The sequence below is a fragment of the Heterodontus francisci genome, chromosome 11 (assembly GCF_036365525.1).
Source record: "Heterodontus francisci isolate sHetFra1 chromosome 11, sHetFra1.hap1, whole genome shotgun sequence".
In the NCBI taxonomy this organism is placed as follows: Eukaryota; Metazoa; Chordata; class Chondrichthyes; order Heterodontiformes; family Heterodontidae; genus Heterodontus; species Heterodontus francisci.
In genome coordinates this window covers 104276685-104301919 of record NC_090381.1, presented here as the reverse complement: position 1 = coordinate 104301919, position 25235 = coordinate 104276685, and the positions used below count along the sequence as shown (strand labels likewise).

Here is a 25235-nt window from a genome sequence, read left to right as displayed (position 1 = left end):
TGATTTTTGAGTCAATCAAGTAGCCTTTTGTCCCATCACCAATATTTTTTCCTTTTATAAATGGAAGAGTTCAAAGAAAATGAAGAATAAACACAGAAATCTTTTTAATGGCCCTTTGATTGTTCACCAGAGTTGTTCGCAGCAGTGTCCTGGAGATTAGTATTTAATTCCTGGAGACCTCAGGGGTTGGCAACCCTATATTAAATCCACAGTCTGTGAGTCAGAACGGAAGTGTTACAGCAGAGCTGAGCTGATGTGAATTAAATAATATAATGAGAATTAAATAATCAGATATCATGTAATACTTTCTACTGCCACCAACTAGCACTGTTGCACTTTACAACAACTGCAATGAACAGTTTGTCAAGTACAATGGAGTTATTTGCTAGCAGTTAGATAGCAGTATGCAAGGAATTTTTAATGCCAAATAGCTACCAAATCAGATCAGATTGTTGTTTCCAAATAAATGGAGTGGATTCAATAAAGGCTACATTATTCAATAAATAAAGGATTGTTCAATTCGTTATTTACTGAGGGTGATGGTTGCTCATTTCCGAGAAGGGATAATGAAGTCTGGGAGCTGGGGCTATAGGGATAATGGGGCCTAAGAGAGGGAAAGGTTGGTCGAAAGGGTCACAATCTGGATTTATGGTAGAGTAGATCTGAGATCACTGCTCAGCACATGACTCATTCACCCAAAAGAATGCTGCAGTTACGTAACACTATATGATATAGCTGTATCTTACCATACCAGCAAAGTTGAGGAGGAACTAAGTGCCTAAGACATCACAGCTCTCCAATTTTGCTGTTAAGAAGGATTAAAATTCTCTTCAGGTTCTAGTTTTCTTTTCCAGCTGATCTTACCTTTCACTGTTTATACCCATTCCACAGAATAAGGATTGGTTATTGCAAAGTTCAGAGACAAGAGTGCTACCACTGAACATAGCTGCCATTTCTGAGTTAGAAGGTTGGGGGTCAAGTCACACTCCAGAGACTTGAGCATGTAATCTAGGCTGATACTCCCAGTACAGTACTGAGGGAGTCGTGCACTGTTGGAGGTGCTATCTTTCAGATGGGACATTGAAACAAGGCCCTTGTCTGCCCTCTTATCTGGATGTGAAAGATCCTACAGCACTGTATCGAAGAAGAGCAGGGAAGTTCTCCCCAAGTGTCCTAGCCAATATTTATCCTTCAACTAACATCATTAAAACAGATCATTTTGTCATTATCACATTGCTGTTTGTGGGACCTTGCTGTGCACAAATTGATTGCTTATTTCCTGCATTACAACAGTGACTTCACTTCAAATAAAGTACTTAATTGGTTGTAAAGTGCTTTGGGACATCCTGAGTCTGTGAAAGGTGCTATATAAATGCAAGTACTTTCTTTGAAACTGGTTTCAACGCAACATCATATATAACAAAAAAATATTTTCTAAAAACATCAGTTTGTGCTCACCAGAGTCAGGATGACTTAATTATTTATTACGGATAAGTCATAAGTGGTGTGGGTGGCTTCCACTTTTCACTTGACCACAGTTCGTGTTTTGTTAAAAATATGGTGTGTTAGTCCCTGAGTGTTTTAAGGGTCAAATAAACAGACAAATGACTGGTTTTCTCGTAGGTTTAATAAAGGAAGGTTAAATTTTTATTTGAACAGCAAATGCGAATTCTTCGCAACCTTCACCCACTCATGCATTCACACACACATAAGAACAGATAGATAGATAGAAGGGTAAGATGCAATTAAAGTCCAAAGTGATATAAGAGTTTGTGGTTCAAAGGTGCAGGCCTGGATTGTTGTAATCATGAACTTGCTGACGTGTTGTAGATTTCTGCTGGTTAGTTCTCTGTTGCAGCAAGTTGAAGTATAGTATCAGCAGCAGGGCTTTTTCCTTAGCTGCACCAATCTCACAGCCTTTGGCTGGACTGGCTTTCTGTGGTCTTTTCTTGACATCTCTCTTTCTCTCTCCAGAGGGCTACCTTTTAAAGTAAAACATCTACCACATTAGTGGTTCTGTTAGGAGACATGTGGCCCTCTCCCCTGGTGTGGCCACACAATGGTCCAGGATATGGAAACCATGGCTATCTGTTGGTATCTGAATGGGACCATTCTGTTACAATAGTGCTACTTCACACCTATTCATCTTGGTTTGGGCTGTGAGTCAGTCTGTCTACAGAGCTTTTATTAGTTCATTCCTGTAGATAGGAGTCATCAATATGTAATGGTGCTCCTCTCAATTTCAATGGGTTCTCCGCAGATCTAATTCAGATGAGGTTAACGAGTTTCATCCTCAACAGATGGAAGTGTTTATTGCCAGTACATGAGTGATCACCTGGCCACTACTCCATTTTGTCTGTGATACAAATGTGCCCATTTTCTTGTGGTTCAGTTCAAAACTTGACGTTTTATTTCATAATTCCTCCAACTCATTGTTCAGTTCATCGCAGCTTTTTCCGAGCATAACAGAACTGACAGGCTCTTCTGATTGTTCGCACTGAGAGGTCTCACAACCTGTTCACCTTGTTCCGTGCCAAACCTGCAATGCCCTTCATGAATACAAAATGAGGATGATTTTCATATAAATTCATCAAAACACTGCAGCAAAACTTGTTATGACCAAGTGAGAAAGAGGTCTAGAGTTCCCTTTTAGCCTTCACCTGGTCTTACTGTAACAGAGTTTAATCCTTGTTCTCCACCTTCCAATTATACGGCAAAGAAATGAGCACAATAGGCTTTCTTAGGTTTAAAGAAGAAAAGTGAAATTTTATTCAACTTAAACTCTAATTTGGTTAACGCCTGTGGATACACAACGTGCCCACGCTAGCATTCATACGTGATACACAGATGCAAATAGAGACAGAAAAGCGCAGAAGAAATCAAGTGGAAAAATTTGAGGCAATATCTGAAGAGTTTTTGTTACAGGTCTTGGAGCTCTTGCTTTTCATTGGGGCCCAGTATTCTTCTTAAACCTTGTTCACTGTAGGAGACTTTTCTCTCTTGGGGTTGATGTGTCTTCAATGCATTCAGAAGCTGCTGAAAAAGAGATGGGAGCAGGCAAACAGACAGGAGGTCTTCCTCAGTCCAGCAGCATTCTGCTTTTTCTGCCTTTCAACTCTCTGTGGCCAGTTTAAAAGAAAACTCTGGAACGGCCAGGTAGTTATGTGACCAGCTGGTCTAACCAGTCCTGGCCATTGTGTATTGTATTGGAGCAGGGGATAGCTCCTTTATTCCAATTACTGTCTGTTAACATGCAAAATGTCTTTCCAGCCAGGGGCCTAACAACCCCTTGTCACAGGCCTTCTCTTCTTTCCAGCAACAATTTGGAATTTAGTGTCCATGTGGCAAAATTAATATGCCTCATTCTTGGCAGGTAGGGGCCTGCATGACAACTTTTTAGATACAAGAGAACTAATGGGCAGAATTTTGCCATTAGCTTCAGGATCCCCACCTTGGGATCAAATGGGGGACCCGAGCCTGCACTTGCCAGAGGGAGACTGGCCAATCAATCTTCCAGGAGTTGGCCTCCTAATTGGCTGCCTTCGAGCTCGCCATCCTAGTAAGGACATGGGGGCGGGCTCCAGATGTTGTTGGTCCTATCAGTGAGTCGGGAACTCTAGAGCCTCGGCAGCCCCACAGGAGAGGTCGGAGAACATGTGGGTGCCTCAATGTGGAGGCACCCTCAGAGGCGTAAATCTAAATGAAATTTTCAGAGGCGCCAAGCCAGTAGCTTTGAGTGGAGGGGAAACCCCTCCAATGGAAGCGTTTGGGCGGTGGGTATGGTATGTCCTGCTGGCAGCCCCCACTTTGAGGCAGTGAGTCTTCGATCTTCGGCTCTGATAAACCCCAGCCTGCCCCCAGGAGGCTGCCTCCACGAAGCTGGTAACCCCGCACGCAGACGGAGGGGCACATTTTGCTGGAGCAAAGGAGATTGAAGAGAGATTTGACAGGGGTGTGCAAGATTATGACAGGTTTAGATAAAGTAGACAAAGAAAAGCTGTTCCCATTAGCTGATGGTACAAGGCCCGGGAGACACAGATTTAAGGTTTAGGGCATGAGATATGAGGGGATGTGAGGAAGAATATTTTTATGCAGCAAGTGGTCATAGAGTCATTGAGTTATACAGCACAGGAACAGGCCCTTCGGCCCATCGTGTCTGTCCCGGCCATCAAGCACCTAACTTCTAATCCCATTTTCCAGCACGAGGGTGGTGGAAGCGGAGACAATGAATGATTACAAAAGGAAATTGGATGAGCACTTGAGGAAAATAGCCTTGTAGGGCTACAAGGATCGAATGGGAAATTGGGACTGACTGGATTGCTCCACAGAGAGCTGGCATGGATTCAATGGGCCAAATGGCCTCCTTCTGTGCCATAATGCGTCTATGACTCTAATTTAGAGGAGTTCTGGGTTATTGTAAGAGTTCAGAAAGGTTGGTAAAGTCTGCAGGGAGTGATGCTGGATTTTGGGAAGGAGCTGAGTGCTACTGAAAGGCCTCTGAGTACACCACTTGTTCCCAGTCATGGGGACTATAGCTGCAGTTCCTTTGTGCTGCAGCATCAGAAGGAGATGAAGCAGAGATAGCAAAGAAGACAAGATGCTTGCAGAGGAGGAGGGCTGTTCGCAGCAGGCTTTACTCACCTTGCCTCTTCAGAGAGCACTTCTCCTGCGTGCACCTAAGCCAGAAACCGTGTGTTCGGTGGCAGCATTTCAACAAGAGAAAAGGCCACAGAATTGCACCAGCACTTGGAGCCTCACAGCAGGTTGAGGGCAGCGCTGCCATTGGCCATCAAAGTGACGGCGGCCCTGAATTTTTTTGCCAGTGGATCTTCCCAGGTTGGAACAGGTGACATAGCAAATATCTCGCAGTTCGCCATGAATTGCTGCATGTGGGAAACCACAGAGGCTCTGCACACCAGGACAGGGGACTTCATTGTCTTCTCTCTAAACAGAGAGAAGCAAGAAGAGTGCAAACTTGGCTTTGCCAGGATAGCAGGCTTCCCCATGGTCCAGGGTGCCACAAACTGCTTACACTTGGCTTTGCGGACACCGTATCTCAACGGTGAGATGTGCCGAAACTGCAGAGTACAGTTGATATGCGACCATGCCCAGCACATCAGGTGAATGCCTGCTATTCTGGCAGCAGTTATGATGCACTTATTTTGCAGCAGTCCACCAGTCCATCAATCTTTCAGCCACCACGTCAAACCAGAAGCCGGTTACTTGGCAGCTCTAACCTGATTGATGACTCCCCTCCACAACCCAACCGCACGTGGCCAACACTCATACAGTAACTGCCATGTTGTAGTGAGGAACATCATCGAGCAGACCATTGGGTTTTTTTTATTCGATCATGAAATGTGGGCATCACTGGCAAGGCCAGCATTTATTGCCAATTCCTAATTGCCCTTGAGATGAGTGCTGAAGCAATGGTTTCATTGCCTGGACCACTCGGGAGCAGCCCTCCAGTACTCGCTGGAGCGGGTGTCCTGATTCATGGTGGTCTGCTGCATCCTCCACAACTTGGCCATCATGAGGGCGTGGCCTTTGTCACCATGGGTTCGGTGACCACCTCAGGAGGAGGAGGATGAGGAGGAGGATGAGGTGGAGGAAGTGGAGAAGGAGGAGAAAAGCTGGAAGAGGAGGAGGAAGAGGAGGAGGAAGGATGGGGGTAGCCAGCACATTCACATTCCGGATTGTCTATCTGTGAGCGCATCATCAGACTCCGGTTCCCTGAATGAAACCCCAGATCCCGGTTGTTCAACAGTTCCCCACCTTACCATCCCTCTGTTATAGACCATCACAAATCCTCTTGGTCAAAATTCCAAATGAAAGACACCACAAAATAGCCATTCCACACCAACTTTATCCAACAACACATCTAATGCTCCATACAATACTCAACTAATTACCCTTCTACATTCCCGTGGTGCCTGTCTTGCAGATGCATTTTGCCTGGCATAGTGCTTCTACACAGTGCTATCCCAGTGGCTGCAGCATGACCTGTGAAAGGCTGCTGAATTTCAGTGGGGGAGACTTCAGATGGTCTTGTAGGACAACCTCAAGTAGCTCTGGGCCTTGATGACCTGGCTTTGGAATGCACCACCTCAGCATGGGCGGAAGCAGTCTGGGTTGGTTGGCTGAGAGGCAACAGCAAGGGCACTGGTGGAGTGGCAGTGGTGGGAGCACGAATACTCTCATCCTGAGAGAGGGCAGTAAGTTTATGCACCATGGAGCGACTGCCACTCCCCTGGAGTGACACCTCAGCAATCCTAGTAATCTACTGGAGCACAGATTGCTGGACTGCTCTTAAAGTCTGCAAGTCCCTTTGAGCACTGGTATTTGCAGCCATGATGGGAGCAGTCTGAGCCTGTATGGGAGCAAGCTGGGCTTGCCTGGCCATAAGGAAAGAGCTCATGGCCTCACTGTGGCTTCTGCTTGTGCTGCAATAGAAGCTGATCACTGATCATATGCTACATAACGGCTGAGTCCACAAATGCCATCATGGAGTTGGCCACCACTTTCACTCTGGAAAGGATGAGCTCCATGCTCTGCACAACGCCCTGTGCCATGTTGGAGCCGGACCCCTCCATGCCCCTTGACAGTAACTACAGGCTCTCTGGCAGACCTGCCAAAGCACCAAACATCTCATTGTGCACATCCTGATCACTGCCCCACTGAAATCCTTATCAGAGTTCCCTGCAGCAGAACTCATCTGCAGTCACACCCTTCAGGAATTTGGCACACTCACCATCCTTTCCCCCCTGGCCTGGCTGCACTCGTTCCCAGTGACTCACCACTTGCAGATCCCAAATCTACACTCCCGTGTAAAGTTTGCGCAGGGCCTGTTTCTGAGCTGGTGGCTACGATTGTGAGATCAACTGCTGGTGCTTCTTCATCAAAGGTCTCATGTGACTCTCTCCCTTCATACTGAGGCCTCGGTGTTAGATTTTGGGTTTCTGAAAGCAAACATGCAGAAAGGGAGGGTTAGAGGGAGGGGTTGAAAGCAGGAGGTCCATGGTCATACCACCTACAGCTTGCCCTTCACGCCAGAAAGCAGGATGAGGGTGAAGTGTGATTTGAAAAGGGCCATAAAGCAGGAGCATACTGATATCCTCAATATTCTCATCAACAGCCGATACGACAGGCTCAGTGGCAGCCGGCCCCATGATACAGAGCATTGGCCCCTCCAGAGGGCTTAAGACCTGCAGGTGTGTCTGTTTCCCACCAGTTCTCTGTTGCTCCCTGCAGTTGCAAGCAACCTTGTCCTGCAAGAGAGAGGGCAGAATATCAGTGAGTGTGTTGCAATGTGCCTGCGATAGTTGAATAGCTCAAGGTATGTAAAAGCAGTGAGAGCTAGGTGTGAGGCTGGCTGCATTGTGTGAGGGTGATTTAGAGTATCTGAATGTTGGTCATGAGTACTGATTGCTGCTGGGTGAGTGATGGGTGTGTGGTGCATTGAGCAGCGTGAGAGGCTGCTGGTGTGGTGGGTAGGAGATGTAGTGTGAAGATGCATTCACGGAGCTTCACCACTGAACAACATTGAACTTCTTGCAGGACTGTTGCCATGTCCTCAGAGCTAGGCTACAGGAATTGACTTCCCTGGTCACCTGCTCCCATTCTCTTCTCTTTGCCTTGAGAGCCCCCTGGCTCCCTGTGGAAACATGGTGTCTCTCCTCAGTGTGACCTCCATCACTAATGGCTTTCGTGCTGCATCAGAAAACCTGGGAGCACTCTCTCTTGCCTGTTGCTCCATTTGCTGCGCTTTTCTTTCCAGCTAATCCTTCTAGACGCATTTGCATCAGCTCCTGTTGCATGAGTGCAAGAAGGGGCAGGCTGCCTTTAAGCCAAGCAAACTAGCTGAAACATGTGCTAGCCATGCACGCTGCTGGTCCCCCCCACTGACGAGGTGGTAGCAGGAGGTTTGCCGTTGCCTGCTTCAACAGGACAGGGTGCCGGGGCGATCACACTGCACGAACCCCAGGCCAGAAAACAAGACTTATGGAAATTTTCCTCCATCTACTTTCATCTTGATTTGCGGGTGGTCTTTCAATTTTGATCACTTCTTTCTCATTAAGGGCTTCCTTTAATAATAGACAATTTTTTTAGCTTAAATTGTCCATAAGAATGTTGATTTCCTAGTGAGCTTTGCACTGCCGCCATTTTGACTTCAGCCACCTTCCCATTCTTGTCTCCGTCTAAAGCATCTTGGACAATGTTATTCTCTGCATCACATGAAGCATCAAATACTCTGGCAGGGGGAGTAACGTTCTGGCTACTCAATGGTGGAAGGGAACCCTGGCAACACATATCAGAAAAGCATGGGTACTCTGTGATTTTCTGCCGCTTGATTTCAATGAATATAAAATCACAGATAGTGGGCCCATAGGCAAGTACCTCACTGCTAGCGCTCACTCAGAAATTTGATATATCTGCCTTGGAGATATCCCAATAGGAGTTTTTAGGGTTTTCTTCCAATATTTTTGATTCAGACTTCTACCTATTGATCACATGTTGAGTGTGTGTAAAATAAATATCCGGCTTGCGGTTATTATTACCACAGATGAGCCATTTCCTTTGGCCTGTACTTTGTTCACTACAGCTCGACCCTGCTTCTTCCTCTGTGTGTGGAGCAACCTCTGCTGTTTTGTGAAGGTCCAACTGTTTTCAACCAGAGGCTTCCATTGAATACCATTTGAGCTTAAGCGACAGACCAATCTAGCTCTCAAAACTGTCCAATTTATTTCTGATCATTTCCTCAACTATGTGAGAAATAGGGAGATTGAAACTCGCTTCTTCATGTTTCGTTTCAAAAGAATTAGTGATGGCTAGTCACTTTTGACAAGATGATCTTTCACGAGGCTTATCTTTTCATAGGTTTGGCTGCCATCTACAGCAGGTAGAGCCGTCAACTAACATCTTAAAAAAGAAGCTGGATGAATATCTGTTTAGATTGACGGTTCGACCTTTTAGCTAAGATCAGTAAAGTGATGATTGAAACCTCTGCAGGATAAGTGGCCTGCTGAGATTCCCAGGCCATGGAAAGATATAAAGTTCAAATCTCCTGCTTCCCCCTCTCTTTGTAATACATTCTCAGGATATGGAGGTCACCTAGTTGCCCTTAAGAAGGTGCTGGTGGGCCTTCTTCTTGAACCGCTGCCGTCCATGTGCTGATTCCAGCATACAAAACTCTTCTGCCCATATCCTAAGTTGCACCTAGTCCTTTTCATCTATTAGCCCTATGGTCACTGGCCTACATTAGTTCCCAGGTCTGGCAATGCCTTGATTTTAAGACGTTCATTCTTATTTCCAAATCCTTCTAATGACGTTGCCCCTCCCTGTCTCTGAAACGTCTTCCAGCCCTACAACCCTCCAAGATATCTACGCTCCTCCAATTCTGGCCTTTTACACCTTCCTCAATTTACATCACTCTGTGATAATGGTGTTTCTATGCACCTGCTGGCTTTGTCCTTCTAGATAGTACAGGTCATGCATTTTGCAAGTGCTGCTGACGAGACCTTAGCAAGTTGCTGCAGTACATCCTATGGATCCTGTGGATCGTACACACTGCAGCTACATTGAGTCAGTAATGGAATGAGTGGGTGTTTAAAGTGGTAGATGGAGTGCCGATCAAACAGCCTTCTTTGTCCTGCATGGTGTGAAGCTTCTTGAGTGCTGTTGCAGGTGTACCCATCCAGACAAGTGGAGAATATTCTCACACCCCTGACTTCTGCATTGTATGTGGTGGAGAGGCTTTGGGGAGGCAGGAGGTTAGTCATGCTGATCTGCTCCAATAGCCTTGGCATTTAGGTGACTGGTCCAGTTGAGTTTCTAGTTAATGGTGACTCCAGGATGATGACAGTGGGTGATTTGGTGCTGGTAATGTCATTAAATTGTAATGCCAATACAACTGGGTGGAGAACACTTGAATCATGTGCTGCCTGAGATAAATGAGCCTGCCTGCATTTGAAAGTTCTGGTCATTACCATGACCCTGATATTCTCTCAGCAAGGGAGCACCCCTTGGAAGTGGCTTGAGCCCAAAAGCATTCAGTTTATTTTCAGACAATGAATATCAGACATCAACTTATTCACTTTAGCTTGTATGTCATGCAGTTAAATTGGAGTTTGGATTCCTTCACATGAGTCTGGGCCCTTCCCAAAGCTCTCAAGCTCTGTCATGCTTTCAAAATTCTCTTCAGCCATGCTTTCAGTCATTGCAACGCCATTCCCACCAACTCCACCGCCCCCCACCACCACTCCCTATGCCCCTAAACTCAGTGTTCAATTCATCTTTGAGGTTTGGCTATGTTGAAGGTGCTATGGAGGTCAACGTTGTTAAAAGTCTACATCTTCCGATTGTAGATGTCACCAGTAAAAGGGCACCTGTTCACCAGGAGCTTCCATTGTAGCTGGGAATTGGGCTCGGCAGTAGGGCTCGCCCAGCTCTCACTGAGCACCAGCACAAGGGATGGGTCATTCCAGTTCAGGACACGAACGTCCACATACACTCTGAGCAGAATTGATAGAGACGCAGCAAAAAAATCCGTCATGGGGAGCAAAGAATAAACTGCGATGATGATGGGGCAAGCGATTTTACCTGGTCAAACAGGTGATTTATTTTTCAAAATGTATCACCTGCTGGGTTTACCAGTACTGTAGACACTCTTACTACCACCCACCAACCCCCCGCTAGCACTGCCAGGACTTACAACACATTGGGTGCCGGCCTCATATTAACCAGCTCCGAGGGGTACCATTCATTCCAAAGCTCATACACTATCTAATCAGTATATAAGCAAACAGCACAGCAAGGGAAAATTAGCATCATCGTAGAAGCAAGTGAACATTGCACACTGAAAAGAATTACTTCCCCATTGGACAAATTCCCAGATTGCTGTGATAACTAATTATTCAATTTCTAAGTGTGATCCATTATGCACTTCACTACAAAGTACCCTGAAAAAGTCAGCACAACTAATGGAATCAAACTACGACCTTTGATGTTCTGACCTCGAAATTAGTCTGTGTGTACATGCAAACACTTCAGGACATTTTACCAGACTTTAACCCGTTCATTTCAAAGTAAATGGAAAAAGGCCTCCCTTGAAATAGCAAAGGAATTTCATACAAAATGCTTGAAGTGTTTACGTGTTAATAGGCAATATCTATCCCTTGACCAATATCACCAAAACAAATTAACTGGTCACTTATGGAACTCAATGAATGTGGGATCTTACTATGCATCAACAGAATAGAAAGGCGCTACAAGTTCTTTCTTTCCACTTTCAGTATGAGCCTCCTTTTCAGAGAGGATAGCACTCTCACATTCGAGTCAGAAGGTCATGTGGTCGAGTTCCACTGCAGGACTTGAGAACATAATCCAGGCTGGCATGCCAGTGCAACACTGGGGGAGTACTGCACTGTTGGAGGCACTGTCCTTCAGATGAGGCTTTAAACTGAGGCAACATCTGCTCTCTCTGGTGGAAGTAAAAGATCCCATTGAACTATTCCAAGAAGAACAGGGGAATTCTCCCCATTGCCAACTTTTATCCCGCGACCGACATTGTCAAAATAGATTATCTCATCATTTAGTTCATTGCTGGTTATGGTACCTTGCTGTATGCAAACTGACTGCCTATACTGAAGAACTGACGACATTTCAAAAGTTCTTCATTGGTTATAAAGTGCTTTGGGAGATACTGAGGTTGGGGAAGGTGCTATACAAATACAAATCTTTCTTTTGTTCTTTAGAGGGTGATTTTACAACTTACTTGCACTTCCTAAACACCATCCGCCACCATGCATGTAAATCACTGCTCGCCTCAGTCCCGGGTGACGGCTGCTTGGCTCGTAGACACGAACTGGGACCTTGTTAAACGTGGAGTCCATCACAGTGACATTTTCATCGGATAAGGGACCCACCGACTCTGCCGCGGTGAGGATCATCATCACCTCCATGTAATGTTTGAACCCAATGAGTTCAGTCAGCTCTGCCTAGATTTAGACAAAGAGAAGCAGATATGCAGGTTATCCTGACCATTAGAACAGGTGCATTAACCTCCTCCAGTCCTACATGCCTGCAAGATGTCTGCGCTCCTCCAATTCTGGTCTCTTGCGCATTCCCAATTTTGTTTGCCCTATCACTGCTGGTCATGCCTTCAGCTGCCAAGGCCCTAAGTGTTAACTGTATATCAATTGTGTTTAATTATATGCAGGTATAGGGCATTATTTTGGGTTATACTTTAGCACATATAAAGAGCCACTTACTGAAACAATGGTCTGAACTTTATGCCGACAGTGGGGCTCCTGGCTATAAGCCAACGTATTATTTTACCTTTTAATGTCCAATCACTTTTTAACCATGTAACTGTTCTTTTATTTCTTTTATATTAATGAATGTAGACCGGTTGTGGTGGAGTCCTGTGTATGTGTGGAGTCTGTCTCATGGTGGCAACATGGAGCATCGGAGTACCCAGACCGAAGACATCTAATGAACTGTATTGTGGGCTTGAAAACACAAGGCAAGATGGTCAATTCTGGTCATGACACTGCCTTGTCAGAATTAGCAAGGTCTGCAAAACTTATTAAATTGCAAAACTGCTAGCATTCAGCCTTGCTCGTTTAGAGCTAAAACAAATGTCTGTCTGTGCCAGTCCGATGATTGGTAACGGTACTAGAGATAACGAAGCAGAGAAGCTGTCATTGTTATCTGAAGCAGTGGGCCTTGAAACCCCTACATGAGGCCCTAGCCTGTAGCCATATAACTTGTTTTTCCAAAAGGATAGTGAGGTAATCGCAGACCAATTGAAGGAGTTAAAAACAGGTTTTACCTTAAATGAAACAGGGCTATAGCAAAAAAAGGGATCAAGAAAGAGCCCACCGAAGCATCTTTGCCGCAGTGTTTAGGGTGGCTTGGTCAGGCATCCGGAAGTCACGCACAGAGGATTCATTGGTGGATTGACGACCGAGATGGACTCCGGCTCACAGGGCTGCTAAGCAACCAGTATTATTATGAGCATGTACTATTGCTTAGTTGTGTAATAAAGGTGTACCACATCTAGTGGAACAGTATCCAAGTTGATGTGTGCCAAAGATACCCGGAGTAAAGCTAGAACCTTTAGACCAGGTAGAGTGTCCTACACAGTACCTGGCTGAAACGGCAGGGGGAACTCCGCCTCGGCCATCTGGAGCTCTCCCACCCCCGCCGACCCCCCAGCACTGTCTAACAGCACCGGGAGCCCCATTCCTTTAAAGATAGGACGTCGCATCCAAGAGCTGCTGGCCAACAGCTCAGTAGTATCAGCACCACCACCAGCAGCGGTGGCCACTGCCGGTACTGCACAAGGCCTTGAACCTAGGCCCAGCACTGGAGTCCAGACCCAAGGTAAGTGAGGCGGGGTTGCCGAGGCCAGACCAGCAAGCCCTGGAGAGGGAAGGAGTAGGGTTGGCATTTAGTGCAGGGGGAGGGGGATTAACATATGTGGAGTTTTTCCCAGATTGCCCATGGAAGAGGGCCCCCCAACCCCAAACCTGCAGACAGTTCGCCTCATTGTACTGGGAGACCTCTCTGAGTGGCAGAGGCACCCCCCTCCGCCCCCAACCCCGCCACTGGTTAAACCCCAGTGGCGGCAGGAAGAGGCCCTAAGTGGCTGGTAATAGGCCACTTAAGTCTTCAATTGGCCTCTGGGCAGAAAGGCCATCGTCGTCGTATCCTGCCCCAGACGTAATTCCGATGCAATGGAAAGGCAATGGGCCTTTCGCCCTCCATTTCAATTCTTGGGCCTCCCCTCCCCCCGCCTCCGAACCCGTCTCAGGGGATCCATAAAATTCAGCCAAATGTGTGGTTATGTTGGGAGGTATACACTTGCAATGCTTCACTCTGTAAGTAAATATAAGACTGAGTAAAGATTAGCTCCAGTATCATCCTACACCAGCTGACCTTCTGGAATAGAACACTAATCTCTGGAATTCCATCCCTAAACCTCTCTGCTCCTCTATCTTTCTTTCTCATCCTTTAAGTCACTCCTTAAAACCTACCTCTTTGGCCAAGATTTTGGTCACTAATTCTATTATCTCCTTATGCGCCTCAGTGTCAAATTACATTTGACAATGCTCCTATGAAGAGCCTTGGGACATTTTACTTTGTCAATGGGTCTACATAAATCCAAGCTGTTGTTGACATGACCTTTTGGCATCAGAGCTGATCAGAAACAATGTGGCTTGTTTTTCATCCCACCTGATTTGCTTTTCCACTGTGGTGTAAAACGGGCTTCGAATCCGCTTAATGCTCATATTGCACTACTCATAAAGACCCATTTCACACCCACTGTCAGTTTCACCATAGCACCATAGAACGAAAGAATGTTACACAAAGCAGCCATTCGGCCCATTAAGTTTGGGCTGGTGTAATCTAACTTTGCTGTCTATGCTTGCTCTCCCTGCCCTTCAATTTTCCTCCTTTTCAAGCAATTCTCTAGATCCCTTTTAAAAGAGTGCGCAGTTAGTGATGGAATATACAATTTCTTGCACACTGTAAGCTCCTAGACCTTGACCTGACAGTGAAGGGAGACTACATCACAGGCTGGGGCTGAAACAAATAGAAAGCAAAAATGAATAAGCCGAGAGTTAGTGGCAGAGTCAAATTACTCCTTAGAAAACAAGGGAACCTAAATATAAGTTAATGCCTAATAAATTCAAGGAGAGTGGTTAGAATTTAGAACATATTACCACATCAATTAGTTGGGGTGAATAGCAGATGCATTAAAGGGGAAGCTGGATAAGTACATGAAGGAGAAAAGAATAGGTTGTGCTGATAGGGTGACATGAAGTGGAAGGAGGCTCGTATGGAGTATCAACACAGCCATAGACAAGTTGGGCCGAATGGCCTGTTTCTGTGCTGTAGCTTCCATGTCATTTCACGATTCATAGGGTGTTTGAAAGGGAGAGTCCTGGAAGTAGATTGCTTACCAGTTTTTCTCACTTACAACTGAATTTAGAATATAGTTGTTTCAGTAATGTAGGCCAGGTCTCACGAGAACACTAAAGTGCCACTGATTTACCTACATTTACAATCAAATAGCATAGTTGGAGTTCATATGAGCTGGTTGCAGAGTGGATCCAAATACATGGCACATTGCAGACTGGTTTGGCAAAGTTGGCAAGTTGCGTGTGCAAAGTATTGGTCTTGTGATGTCACTAGTGGGATCACACTGCCGCTGAAATAAACGGTGAGGTCCTGGCGATTGGCTGCCAGAACCTCAGTGGAAGATCAACAGAAGTCCTGTTCATGTGTCTATCCACAGAACCATACAATGGTTACAGCACAGAAGGAGGCCATGCAGCCTGTCGAGCCCATGCCACCTCTCTGTAAGTTTCAAAGAAAGAAAAGGGAATAAAAGTAAAAGGAACTTGCATTTATACAGCGCCTTTCACAATCTCAGGACATCTCAAAGCACTTTACTGCCATCGCAGTAACTTGGAAGTGCAGTCACTGTTCTCATGTAGGAAATGCAACAACCAATTTGCAGACAGCAAGCTCCCACAAACAGCAATGGGATAATGACTAAGTAATCCGTTTTAGCGATGCTGGTTGAGGGAAACGATTGACCTGGACATTGGCGGAACTCTCCTGCGTTACTTCAACAGTGCCAAGGGATTTTTTACTGACTGGGCAGACGGGGCCTTGGATTAACATCTCATCCAAAAAGTAGCACATCTGGCAATGCAGCACTCCCTCAGTACTGTTTTGGAGTGTTGGCCTGAATTATGTGCTCAAGACTCTGGAATGGCGCTTGAGCCAATGACATTTTGACTCAGAGGAGTGGGTGCTACCAACTGAACCAGGGCTGACACCTTGGCTCAGTGACTTGCCTCTCAAGCCTGCTGCAACCAGGACTCACTCAACATTTATTCTGCAGAACAGGTATAAAGGGAGAAAGGTGACATAAGCTGAAAATGAAAACTAGAGCCTCAAGTGCATTTAAATCCTTCTTAACACCAGGAAGATGTCCCCTGCTCTTCTTTGAAAAAGTGCAGTGGGGTCTTTTACATCCAACTGAGAGGGTATACAGTGTGCAAACCTGAGGGAATTCCCAGAAAACAGATTCACTGGTCCCAGAATTACTGACCCACATGCCGCGCGGGCTGCATCTGACTCTATTGACCCAATGCTGTCAGTTACACACAGATGGACCTCTGCTTGTAATTGAAGGTAACTGAACGGCAACCTTGGTCCCCACTGCCCACCCTCCCCCACCCTAACCCCTTGCATCACCTATTGTCTTCTTCCTCTAAGAAACGTCTGGGAAGTTCCCACTGTCCCAATAGAATAGTTACACCAAATAACATAAGCTCAAAAAGCATCTTGACCTACAAAGTGGGAACTGGAAACAAAGCAAAATAAACTCCATGAAGAACGGTTCCAAATTAGCCTTAAAATGCCATTTCAAGTCTTACTCTAGGGCTCTCTAAACGCATTTCATAAACTGCAGTATTCCAGCAGCCTTGGACAGATGGTTGACTTAAGCATTTAAACAGTGTAAATATCAGATGGCCACATGAATATCCATATGATGCAACTGGAATCTAATTTTAATATAACAAACTGCCAACCTGTTGTTCCTTCCAGCACTTGTACAGCTTAAATGGCCTACTTGTTTGGTTACTCCCAGTTTTGGTACATTTATCGGGCTGGTGCTGCCTCTCGAATTAGCTCAGCCCCAGATAGACAGAAATGTTATAACCTTGAGGACCCCTGGGGTCCATGGTGCTCAGAAAGAAAACTAGTGCTTTAAACATTTTGTCTCTGCGATCTCTGTCTTTCATGTACTTTTTGCTTGTTTTTTTTTACTCTGACCTCTCAGTTGGTCATGCTTCTCTTCCTGCTCCTGCACTGTTACCTCTGGTGTCCTCTCAAGGATCTATCCTTGGTCCCCTGCTATTTCTCACCTACATGCTGCCTCTTGGCAATATCACCCAAAAACACAGTGTCAGTTACACATGCACAGTGATGACACTCAGCTCTAACTCATCACCTTCTCTCTCAATCTTAGTTTAGTTTAGAGATACAGCACTGAAACAGGCCCTTCGGCCCACCGAGTCTGTGCCGACCATCAACCCCCCATTTATACTAATCCTACACTAATCCCATATTCCTACCACATCCCCACCTATATATTTCCCTACCACCTACCTATACTAGGAGCAATTTATAATGGCCAATTAACCTATCAACCTGCAAGTCTTTGGCATGTGGGAGGAAACCAGAGCACCCGGAGGAAACCCACGCAGACACAGGGAGAACTTGCAAACTCCGCACAGGCAGTACCCAGAATTGAACCCGGGTCCCTGGAGCTGTGAGGCTGCGGTGCTAACCACTGCGCCACTGTGCCGCCCCAAATCTCTCCACTATCATTGAATTGAACATACAAACATATGAATTAGGAGCAGGAGTAGGCCACTAGGCACCTCGAGTCTACTCTGCCATTCAATAAGATCATGGCTGACCTGATTGTAACCTCGACTCCACATTCCCTCTGTCATGCTAGGCCCTCACCTGCCAAGAATGAGGCACATCAATTTTGTCATAAACATTGTCCCAATAGAATAGTTACACCAAATAACATAAGCTCAAAAGGCATCTTGACCTACAAAGTGGGAACTGGAAACAAAGCCCCCAATAAAAATATTTGATTCGGATTGTGGAGGAAGAAATGCTCTGGTAATTCAATCCCATCCCTCCACAGATCACCTAACATATCATTTTAACTTTCCAAATTAAAGAAAGACCCAGCCAAATTGTACCAGCTATTAACCTCTGAATGAGGCTAACCAAACCAGGTGTCTTTAAATCAACAAATTAAATGTTTAATTAGAAAAACTAAATTCTTAAACACTACTAAGACATAAACAACATTTAAATATTAAAAATTAGAGTCCTTGCATATTTACGCTCCTGCCGAATGTGGAATAGTCTAAGGTTGCTTGAAGTCCTCACAGCTGTCCGATGAGGACAAACAGTAGAACAGTCCGTAGTCTAATTCAGAAGTTGAAACTGATACTTTCCTTCCCCAGTGATGAATTTCAACAATTAACAATTTGCAAACACTTTTTAATGAATCAATTTGCTTTAGAATTTTTGAAGGGTAAAAGATTGTCACAATCTATCTTCCCTTCCTTTAGTATAAGTTATCAGAGATCTTTGTTTTGGCTTGACTTTTTTGAATTTTGAAAGAGAATAATAAATAAACAGACTAAATTCTCTTCCTTCAGTTTAACTGGTCTGAGATCTCCTTTCAGGTGCTAACACACAGCTGTCTGTCTGTTTCTCTGTGTTAGAACAGTCTGTTTCCACTATAAGCCAGTTCAAAATTAAATTGTAACAATATATCTCTCAGTATCTGGTCCTGAATGGCTATATCCCGGGCAACGGGAATGCACTCTTTTAATCACAGTCTCCAAATGGCTGTATCCTGGGCAAGCAGAATGCATTCTTTGACTCCGTTTTTAGATCTTGCTGCCTCAAAGCTGTACGGCTCCTTTTCCAGCCTTAAAGGCACAACACATTCTTCCTGAAAAAAAACTACAGGATCATAACACCTCCAACCCTGGCGGAACGAAACACCATTCCTGGAATGCGTTTCATTACAATGTACAAAAAATACAAAGTGAAAAAAATGCCAACATATTTTCTTTCGCATTTACAGGCATACACTTTTCTAAAATGTTAAGACTACAGCAACAAGTTCCACCAGAACATTTCAGCTTTAAATTTGCAAAAACTTGTCCCAAATAACCCATTTCAAATTTCCAAGCATAGTCTTCAAGTGTCCCTATTGTCCATCACCTCAGTTAGGTGAACTGCACAGCTAGCAGCACTGATCACTACTGGGTTCATTACTCTCTGAGAAGCTTCTCAAGCACCCTTTAACCTATGTGCCATCACTTGATACTGGAAACCCTGTCTGGTGTAACAGAAGCTGATTTTTTCTTATTCTGGGCTGTCAAAGGAATTTGACAGGTTTCCTCCAACACAGTTGACTCTTTAAGACACATGGTATTACCCACTCTGTCCTTACAGTCCTTTAAATAAGAATTTGGGTAGGAGTCTGCCTTCTTTACCACAGAGACTTTTCTAGAGTCTATGTACATTTGAGCTGACCCACCAGGTTTAAGCATCGAGACAATCTGCAAATTCCAGCTATTCTGACTAGGTTCAATGAAGCTGCCCTTCAGCATGCATTGTACCTCTGCTTCCACTTGGGCCTGTCTGTCTGGACCTAAGCGACAAGGATGTCGTTTTAAAGGAATGGTTCCCCCTAAACCCACATCATATGCGGCTAAGGTTGTACATCCTGGCTTATCCCTACAAACGTTTTGAAACGTTGTGAAAACCCTGGTTAGGACTTCAAGCTGTTTTGCCTCTAAGTGTAGAAGCCTATTGTTTAGTTTTTCTAGCCATTCTGTATTCGCTAATTGGATAGTTGGAGGTTCAATCTGAGAATTTCCTAGGCCTACTTCTACCTCATCCTCATTAGCCTTTTCCTTCTCAACAGTCCCGATTACCTGACATACCTGTACTGGCTTATCCTCCTCCCTGCGGTAATATTGTTTGAGCATTTTAATGTGACACAACCGGTTCTGCTTCCAGCAATCAGGAGTGTCAGTCAAGTAATCTACCTTACCCACTCTTTTGATCATTCTATATGGGCCACTGAACCATGTTTTTACTGGTTCTCCCTGCAATGGTAACAACACTAATACTTCATTTCCTGGTTTTATGGTAGGTTGTGGTTTTCCCACCATTTGACAGGTATGGCATGTCCTACAAAATTGTTTCACATCCTTTGTAAGACCTGACCAGTAATAAGGTTGGCTTATGCATGATTTGGTCTTCCGAATTCCCCATGTCCTACAAAACCAATGTCATGTGCTAACCTTAATAATCCTTGTCGATATTTAGGTGGTACTACTATCTGTTCAACATCTGTCCAGTCTTCGTCGGCAGGTCTATGAGATGGTCTCCTTTTCCTCCTCAAAACCCCATTTACCATATATTAGCCTTCCAGAGCTCCTTTTGCCTCAGCTTCTGACAGAGTCTTTGCTATTTGGTATATCTCTGGATCAGCTTGCTGTGCTTCAATGATAGACTATCTGTTAAACATCTCATCTGGATTATCTAAATCCCCAAATAAGGTTTCAAATACTTGGCTATGTATTTGTGGTGCCCCTTTTACCTGCAACAATGGATCCTGTTTAGCCATTGCTCGGGTAACAACATACGCAGGAAATATTCCCGGAACTTGTTCCTGTTATTACTCCGTTACCTTAATTTCACTTGGTTTCTCTGTAACTGTAGGAGAAACTGATACTTTTGATCCAGCCAAATCATTTCCTAGGAGTAGATAAATTCCCTTTACTGGTAAACTGTGGACAACACCTACAGTTACTATCACAGATATTAAGTCACTCTCCAGGCGTACTTTATACAAAGGTATGGGTATATACTCCCCGCCAATTCCATTAACTAAAACTTTAGCATTCAAGGCACTCTCTGGTGGAAACCTCATATCTTTCCCCAGCAAGAGTGTTTGGGTTGCTCCTGTGTCCCTGAGTATAATGATATGTTTTCCTGCCTCACTTACAGGATACAGAGTTACTCTCCCCTTTGACAAAAATTCATTATAATTTTCCGGTATTTTATTCTTAACCTCTATACTCTTTTTAGTTTTAGTATCTGGTTTCATATTCACAGCTGTCATTAAAGCTATAGCCTGGTCTGCTATGCTCTCAGTCAGAGTCTTTTCCTCTGCATTATCTTTGCATACCCCAACAAGTCCTATGGGTTTACCTCGCAATTTCTAGCACTCTGAACGAAGATGACCCGTTTTGTTGCAATGATAACACTTTGGTTTGCGAACCTCACTTCTACCCTCAGCACCTTCCTTTCTGACCTGAGGAGGTGATCCTGGGGCATTTCCAGATGTTGCTTCTTGTCCCCAGCTACTTGCCTTCCTTTCACTCTCCCACTTTCTATCCTTCTCGGGTTTATTGGGGTGATGGACAAAATAGGTTGGCTTATTCACAAGCTCAAAATCATCAGCAATCTCTGCTGCTTGCCTAGCTTTCAAAACTTTCAGGTTATCTATACGAGTTCTCACTACTGAAGGAATGGAGTTTTTAAACTCTTCTAAGAGAATCAATTCTCAAATGTTCTCATATGTGGTTTCTATCTTTAATGCCCAATTCCAACAGTCAAAATTCATTTGCTTCACCCTCTCAAATTCTAAATATGTCTGCCCAGCCAATCTCCGTAAATTCCTAAATGTCTGACAGTAAGCTTCAGGCACTAACTCATACGCAGCGAGAATAGCCTTTTTTGCCATCTCGTAATCTGCAGAAGCCTCTTCAGAAAGCATGGCATAAGCTTCATGAGCTCTGCCTACCAATCTACCCTGCATGATCAATGTCCAGCTTTCTTTCAGCCATTTCATCTGTTTGGCTATTTTTTCATAAGATATGAAAAATGCCTCTACGTCCATTTCATCGAATTTGGAAGAGGCTGTAAAAATTTAAATAACTTCTCGCTGGGTCCTGAGCTAAATTCAGATTCTTCCCGACCTGAATTTTCCCTGGATTCAAGACTACCCTTTTGTCTTAGTTCCACCTCTTTTAACTTAAATTCCCTCGCTTTCACTTTCTCTCTGAAATGCTCTCTCTTTCTCCCTTTCCTCTTTTCCTAGTTCAAGTTTTCTAAATTCTTTTTCCTGCTGAAGCTCCAGCTTTTTCATTTCTAGCTGAATCCTAGCCAATTCCACTGCATTACTCTCGGACCTACTACCTTCTTGTCTCTCGTATTCCCTTTCTTGCTCCTTGTATTCCCCTTCATCTGTATCATCATTATCATCTACTAATTCCAGATGTTCGGCTATTATGTCAATTATCTCTGCTTTTTTGGCACCTGATTTCAATTCCAACCCCAATTTCGCTGCCAATTCTTTTAATTTGTTCTTAGTTAAAGTTATCAAGTCACTCAGGGAAATATTCTGCTTTCCCAAAAACTCTGCTACAACCACCAATGCCATCACAATGGTATAGACTGTACCTTATTATACAAGAGACCTGGTTCTTTATTTCTTTGTAATTGTTGTTAGATTTAGATCCCAACAATCGAGTTTCCAACTGATATAATCCCAGACTCGAGAGAAATTAAATATGATGCCAAACGCAAGACCCCAACTTAAATATCTCAAATATCTCAGGAACAAGTAATTAATATGATTCCAAATGCGAGCCCTCCAAATTAGTCCCAGACGCGAGCCACTGAATTAAATCTCATTCAACCTCGAGCGAGCCCCCAATTAAGACATGATTCAAATCCCAGACGAGAAACCCAATTAATATGTTACGACCAAACGCTCCAGTCAAAGACCCAATCAAAATATATGATTCTGATTGTGGTGGGAGAAATGCACTGTTAATTCAATCCCATCCCTCCACAGATTGCCTAACATATCATTTTAACTTTCCAAATTAAAAAAAGACCCAGCCAAATTGTATCATATATTAACCCCAGAATGAGGCTAACTAAACCAGGTGTCTTTAAATCAACAAATTAACTGTTTCATTAGAAAAGCTAAATTCTTAAACACTAATAAGATGTAAACAACATTTAAAATAGAAAAAATTAGAGTCCTTGCAGATTTACACTCCTGCCAGATGTGGAACAGTCTAAGGTTGCTTGAAGTCCTCACAGCTGTCCAATGAGGGAAAAAAGGTTGTTCAACCGTAGAACAGTCCGGAGTCTAATTCAGAAGTTGAAATTGATGCTTTCCTTCCCCAGCAATGAATTTCAACAATTAACAACTTGCAAACACATTTTAATGAATCAATTTGGCTCTAGAATTTTTGAGGAATAAAAGATTGTCACAGTCTAACTTCCCTTTCTTCAGTTTAAATTATCAGAGATCTCTGTTTTGGCTTGACTTTTTTGAATTTATAATAAATAAACAGACTAAATTCTCAAGGTTCCTTCAGTTTAACTGGTCTGTGAGCCTCCTTTCAGGTGCTAACACACAGATGTGTGTCTGCTTCTCTGAGGTTAGAACAGTCTGTTTCCACTTTAAGCCAGTTCAAAATTAAATTGCAACAATGTATCTCTCGGTCTCTGGTCCTGAATGACTGTATCCTGGGCAACAAGAATGCATTCTTTGACTCTGTTTTAAGAGCTTGCTGCCTTAAAGCAGTACGGCTCCTTTTCCAACCTTAAAGGCACACCGCATTCTTCCCGGAAAAAAAAAAACTATAGGATCATAACACTGCATACTAACCTTTTGAGATTCATGCACTAGGACACCAAAACCCTCTGCATCTCAGAGCACTGCAATCTCTCACCATTTAGATAATATGCTTCTTTTTTATTCTTCCTGCCAAAATAGACAATTTCACATTTTCTCACATTATACTCCATTTGCTAGCTCTTTGTCCACTCACTTAACCTATCTACATCCCTTTGTAGCCTCCTTATGTGCTCTTCACAACTTGCTTTCCTATCTATCTTTTTATCATCAGCAAATTTAGCAACCATACCTTCAGTCCCTTCATCCAAGTCATTTATATAAACTGTAAAAAGTTGAGGCCCCAGCACTGATCCCTGTGGCACATCACTCATTACATCTTGCCAACAAGAAAATGACCCATTTATGCCTACTCTCTGTTTCCTGTTAGCTAGCCAATCTTCTATCCATGCCAATATGTTATGCCCTACACCATGAACTTTTATTTTCCGCAATAACCTTTGATGTGGCACCTTATCAAATGCCTTCTGGAAATCTAAGTACAGTACATCCACCAGTTCCCCTTTATCCACAGCAGCTGTTACTTCTTCAAAGAACTCCAATAAATTGGTTAAACATGATTTCCCTTTCACAAAACCATGTTGACTCTGTCTGATTACCTTGAATTTTTCTAAGTGCCCTGCCATGACGTCTTTAATAATAGCTTCTAACATTTTGCCTAAGACAGATGTTAAACTAACTGGCCTGTAGTTTCTTGCTTCCTGTCTCGCTCCCTTTTTGAATAAAGGAGCTACATTCGTTATTTTCCAATTTAATGGAACCTTCTGAATCTAGGAAATTTTGGAAAATTAAAAGCAACGCATCAACTATCTCACTAGCCACTTCTTTTAGGACCCTAGGATGAAGTCCATCAGGACCCAGGGACTGTAAGCCCACAGCTCCAACAATTTGCTCAGTACAATCTTCCTGGTGATTGTAATTTTCTTGAGTTCCTCCCTCCCATTTCCAGATTTACAGCTATTTCTGGGATGTTACTTGTATCCTTGAAAGTGAAGACAAATGCAAAATACCTGTTCAATTCATCTGCCATCTCCTTATTTTCCATTATTAATTCCCCAGACTCACTTTCTATAGGACCAACGCTCACCTTGTTAACTCTTTTCTTTTTCAAATGTATACAGAACTGTTTCTATCTGTTTTTATATTTCTAGCTAGCTTTCTCTCATACTCTAATTTTTCCCTTCTTATCAATCTTTAAGTCATTCTTTTCTGTTTTTCGTATTCTGTCCAATCGTCTGACCTGCCACTCATCTTTGCGCAATTATATGCTTTTTCATTAAGTTTGATAATATCTTTAATTTTTTTAGTTAACCTCCCCTTGGAATCTTTCTTTCTCATTGGAATACATTTATTCCTATATTCTGAAATAACCCCTTAAATATCTGCCACTGCATCTCTATTGACCTATCCCTTAACCTAATTTGCCAGTTCACTTAAGCTAGCTCTGCTTTCATGCCCTCATAATTGTCTTTATTTAAGTTTAAAATAATAGTCTTGGACTCACTCTTCTCTCCCTCAAACTGAATGTAAAATTCAATGATATTATGATCACTGCTACCTTCACTACGAGGTCATCAATTAATCCTACCTCACTGCACAATACCAGGTCTAGTATAGCCTACTCTCTGGTTGGCTCCAGAACATGTTGTTCTAAGAAACTATGCCAAAAACACTCTATGAACTCCTCATCTAGGCTACCTTTTCCCACCTGACTTTTCCAGTCTTTATGTAAATTAAAATCCCCCACGATTATTGTCGTACTTTCTGACATTATTTCTTCTTTTATACTCTGTCCTACTATGTGGTTACTGTTAGGGGGCCTGTACACCACTCCCACAAGTGGCTCCTTGCCTTTTATCATTTCTCATCTCTATCCAAA

The 25235-nt window shown here is 43.7% G+C and overlaps 1 protein-coding gene across 1 annotated transcript in view; it reads right to left on the bottom strand.

The window, feature by feature from the left end:
- LOC137375441 (arylacetamide deacetylase-like) overlaps window positions 1-25235 on the bottom strand; it is an 86525-nt gene that overhangs the window by 18913 nt on the left and 42377 nt on the right. The window contains exon 2 of the mRNA XM_068042672.1: window positions 11774-11996. Coding sequence (XP_067898773.1) covers window positions 11774-11996 — 223 coding nt within the window. The remainder of the gene's footprint in view (window positions 1-11773; window positions 11997-25235) is intronic.